General features: G+C 42.2%; 1 protein-coding gene across 1 annotated transcript in view; it reads right to left on the reverse strand.

Moving 5' to 3' along the window:
* The window catches only part of RBM6 (RNA binding motif protein 6), a 146750-nt gene that overhangs the window by 102014 nt on the left and 40071 nt on the right, over positions 1 to 4665 (reverse strand). Inside the window, exon 3 of the mRNA XM_011939304.1 lies at positions 45 to 1314. Coding sequence (XP_011794694.1) covers positions 45 to 1314 — 1270 coding nt within the window. The remainder of the gene's footprint in view (positions 1 to 44; positions 1315 to 4665) is intronic.

The following is a 4665-nucleotide window of genomic DNA, read 5'->3' on the forward strand; positions in this document are numbered from 1 at the left end:
TTAAAAAAAAAAAAAAAAAAAAGCGGTCCACCCAATCAACATACCTGAAGGTCCCGTTGGGCATCTCGGGCAGTTTTGCCCTCTGGAAAAGACTTGCTCTGGCCATAGCCAAACATCTGGCTTCCTGGCAGCCTATGATCCACATCACGGTACTCCATGCTTCTGTAATCAGTGTCTTGCCGCCCAAGAAAGTCCAGACCGCCTTCTTCTTTAAACAGACCAGCATCTGAACTCTGCTGTTCACCTCCAGAAAGCTGTGACTTATCTTGGTCTTGAACTGGACTCTGGCTGTTCCGAAAGTCTGCTGAAGACTCATGTTCTCCTTGTGTTTCTCCTTCTCTTGTTTCTGAATGCTCAAATTCTCCCTTCTGAATGCCGAAAGCAGGCCTTTCTATCGTATGGTCATGTGTGGATTCTTCTCTCCTGTTCACATTCATACCAGAATGTTCTCTATCTTGTGTAGAGGGCTGAATGTAATCCAAAATATTTGGATCCACAGGGGGCATCTCCCTATCTTTAAATTCCATACAAGTTCCCATCTCTCTGCCCCTAAAATCCTGATCAGTCCTAGACCGGTGTCTACCTCTGAAATCTGAATGTGGCGTATCCCTGTCCCTAAAGTCTAGATCAGTAGTACCTGAACCTCGGCCTCTAAAGTCTACTTGTGTTCCGTCTTTGTCTCTGAAGTCCAAATCAGATACATCTCTATTCCTAAAATCAGAACGGGACTGTTCCCTGGCCCTAAAATCCAAATCTGATAAATCCCTTCCCCTAAAATCTGCATGGGATCCATCTCGGCCTCTAAAATCTAAATCATAAGTACCCCGGCCTCTGAAGTCAGATGAAGGAGCATCCCTACCTCTGAAGTCAACAGCGTGAGCATCCCTGTCTCTGTAGTTCATATGAGGTGCCTCCCTACCTCTATAATCCATAGAAGTACCATCTCCACCCCTATAGTCCATAGGTGGTCCTTCTCTATCCCGAAAATCCCCAGAATGTATGTCCCTACCCCTGAAGTCCAACTGTGATGAATCTCTGCTCTGGAAATCAGAAGACGAAAAATCTCCCCCCCTGAAATCATGTCCAGGTCCCTCCCCTCCTCGATAGTCACCATGAGGTCCGTCTCTAGCTCCATAGCTGAAAGAATGCTCCTCTACATTTGCAAAAGGAGGCCCCGAATGCCCCTGGAAATCAAAGGGAAGTGAATCTCTGCCAGGAAAGTTGCCAGAGTGTCTCTCTTGAGCATGACTCTTAAGGGGAGGAGGAGGATAATCCCTGTTCCACCCGGGAGCAAACCTTTCTTCTTGGCTCCCACTGTAGAAACAAAGACAGTGTTATTCATATTGTCCAGAGAGTTTGAAATCTACACACCAGCATATTCTTCTCTAATCACAGCACATTCTTCTGTAAACATTTTTTTTTTTTTGGCAGAGTTCTGTAACAAGGTCCTAGATCTGCAGAAAACAGCAAAGTTTTGCTATTTTAAGACGAAGTGGCGGAGTAAACTTTTATGCTCCCATTTCAGAACACGAGGAAAGTCAACACAAGGTTTTCAACATGACTGCTGCAGAAAAAGCTTTCACCCAGTCCTGCAACAGGGAAAATCCGCAATACTAAATAAGCTAACAATGGTGACATGCTACAAAAATTTCCATTTCCTACAGCCAGGGAACTTAAGAATTCCAAGGTCAACATGACGATTCCTATGTATCAGAAAAATCAATGCACTGTAAATTTCTTACAGTAAGTTTCAGGAGGTATCTTTCTCACTGCTGCATCCAGTGGTAACATTCCAAAATATTTTATTACAGATACAGCATGGACACCACCCAATCAAAATGGATGCAGGCCCAAAAGGAACACTGGTTGTAAATCACCAGTAGGAACAAGCATACCAGTGTTCACTGGCTGAGCATTAGCCCTGGCTGCATCTAAATCCCAGTTCTGCAGTGGCTCCACCAAGAAACAGTCTAACCTGGGTCCTATTGTAACTACCCAAGGGTATCATAGAAGGTAGTATGAATCATGCCACAAAGCATATGCAAGTCATTTAAGCCACACAACAGCATCCAGGGGCTTAATGCTGAGAGGGACCTAGAGAGAGCATTAGGCCTTGAAGCATGATCCCCATGACCCAAATGAAGAAGCTGATATTCCATATTTCAATGTCTCATGCTACTTTTTCATGGCAATAAAATGCATTTTAAAAATAGACATAAGTATTAAATTTACATTCTCAATTTACAGAACTCAAGAAATAAACAAGATATGACCTAATCTTTCATCCTACCCAATTTTTTTCCTTTGCCTAAATTCCAGGACATTTTACATGTTTTGGCTTCAGTCCAAGATTCCCTAAACTAGTTTAAGTAGGCAATTAGGCACCTGGGATCATAGGTAGGGAGACATGAAAAAGGAAAACATGAAAAGACCTGAAGGGTCATCTGTTATTCAGCAGTAAAACAAAAGCATTAAGATATTAATACCAGCTCAATTCTTGCCTCCCAGAACATACAGGGTCTATCATAAGGCCCTTCTGAGCTCAGACTGCACTACCATAGTAAAATTCAAAGGACAACTGAGTCTGGGCCACTCAGCTCAAGAGAAATAATTGCAATGCCAAACCCTTTCTTTTTCTTTTCTTTTCTTCTTTTTGATACGGAGTCTTGCTCTGTTGCCCAGGCTGGAGTGCAATGGCGCGATGTCGGTTCACTGCAACTTCCGCCTCCTGGGTTTAAGCAATTCTCGTGCCTCAGCCTCCCGAGTAGCTGGGATTACAGGCACATGCCACCGTGCCCAGCTAATTTTTATATTTTTAGTAGAGATGGGGTTTTACCATGTTGCCCAGGCTGGTCTTGAACTCCTGACCTCAGGTGAGCCACCCATCTCAGTCTCCCCAAAGGTTACGGTTACAGGCATGAGCCACCATACCCAGCCAACCCTTTCTTAAAGTAATAGGAATTTAATAACATTAACCTAAATGCTAGAATGATGTACATTTAATGGATTTTCAGAACATGATGACTTCCACTGACTCTCATTAACAGTAGTTATGTCTATGTTGTTCATGATAAGAGGAGCAAGTTGGCCGGGCACGGTGGCTCACGCCTATAATCCCAGCACTTTGGGAGGCTGAGGTGGGAGGATCACAAGGTCAGGAGATCGAGACCATCCTGGCTAAAACAGTGAAACCCCATCTCTACTAAAAATATTAAAAAAATTGGCCAGGCATGGTGGCGGATGCCTGTAGTCCCAGCTACTCAGGAGGTTGAGGCAGGAGAATGGCGTGAACCCAGGAGGCAGAGCTTGCAGTGAGCCAAGATCGCGTCACTGTACTCCAGCCCAGGTGACGAGCGAGATTCCGTCTCAAAAAAAAAAAAAAGAGGAGCAAGTTTAGATGTTCTTCTTAAGCAATACAATTTAACACTAAAATTAAGATGTTACCACTAAATACAGTGTCTCCCATGTTTAAAATCAATTCAACTCTCTTGCAGGAAGATTTAAGCTTCATCAGACACGGGATAAGGACTGAGGTATGAAATTCACGTTTTCTGACAAGAACACATCCAACATGGCCTAAGGATTATCTCTCACCCTTCTAAATTAAGATCAAATAGACTTAGAGTAACTTACTGTAGCAGGGTTCTTAGATCTGTATTTTATACAGACTAATCAAGAAAACGTTCTACTAATATAAAATATCAGTGGTTATGGGCCGGGCGCGGTGGCTCAAGCCTGTAATCCCAGCACTTTGGGAGGCCGAGACGGGCGGATCACGAGGTCAGGAGATCGAGACCATCCTGGTCTACACGGTGAGACCCCGTCTCTACTAAAAAATACAAAAAACTAGCCGGGCGAGATGGAGGGCGCCTGTAGTCCCAGCTACTCGGGAGGCTGAAGCAGGAGAATGGCGTAAACCCGGGAGGCGGAGCTTGCAGTGAGCCGAGATCGCGCCACTGCACTCCAGCCTGGGCGACAGAGCGAGACTCCGTCTCAAAAAAAAAAAAAATCAGTAGTTATGAAAACTATTTTTAACCAAATAAAAACAAATTTTAAAAGAAAAGTTCAAAGGAAATGTAACAAAATCATTTTCCTGTATCTTTTTTGGTTCAAATTAGTTCCCAAAAACTATGTTTCCCTCCTGGTCAAAGATCTTAAAAAACAGCATATAATGACTTACATTTAAACTAAAATTAAGGTGGGAAGATATAATTTTAAATAAGTTTAAACAAGTCAAAGACAAATGTTCTAAATTTGAAAAAAGTTAGACAACAGAGCTAAATTTACCTAACATTTCTGAATGCTTACCTAAATCATGTTAATTCTATAAGAAATATCCTTACTTACAAAATAGTTACCCATAAATGTAAGTAATAAGAGGATAGATTACAACCTAAATATTTTTAAATGTTAATGTACAACCCCATTGATCTAGACGAGAGGTCAGGAAACTTTTTCCATGAAGAGCCAGTTCGTAAATATATTGGATTTTGTGGGTTATACAATCTCTGTTACAACTATTCAATTCTGCCATTATAGCTTGAAAGCAGCCATACACAATCTGCTAACAAATAAGAGTGGCTGTTTTCCAATAAAACTTTATTTGCAAAAACAGGTTATCAGCTGTAGTTTGCTGACAACTGACCTAATCCTTTGTGGTTTTTT

This window comes from Colobus angolensis, unplaced genomic scaffold, assembly GCF_000951035.1.
Source record: "Colobus angolensis palliatus isolate OR3802 unplaced genomic scaffold, Cang.pa_1.0 Scaffold18, whole genome shotgun sequence".
Classification (NCBI taxonomy): domain Eukaryota; kingdom Metazoa; phylum Chordata; class Mammalia; order Primates; family Cercopithecidae; genus Colobus; species Colobus angolensis.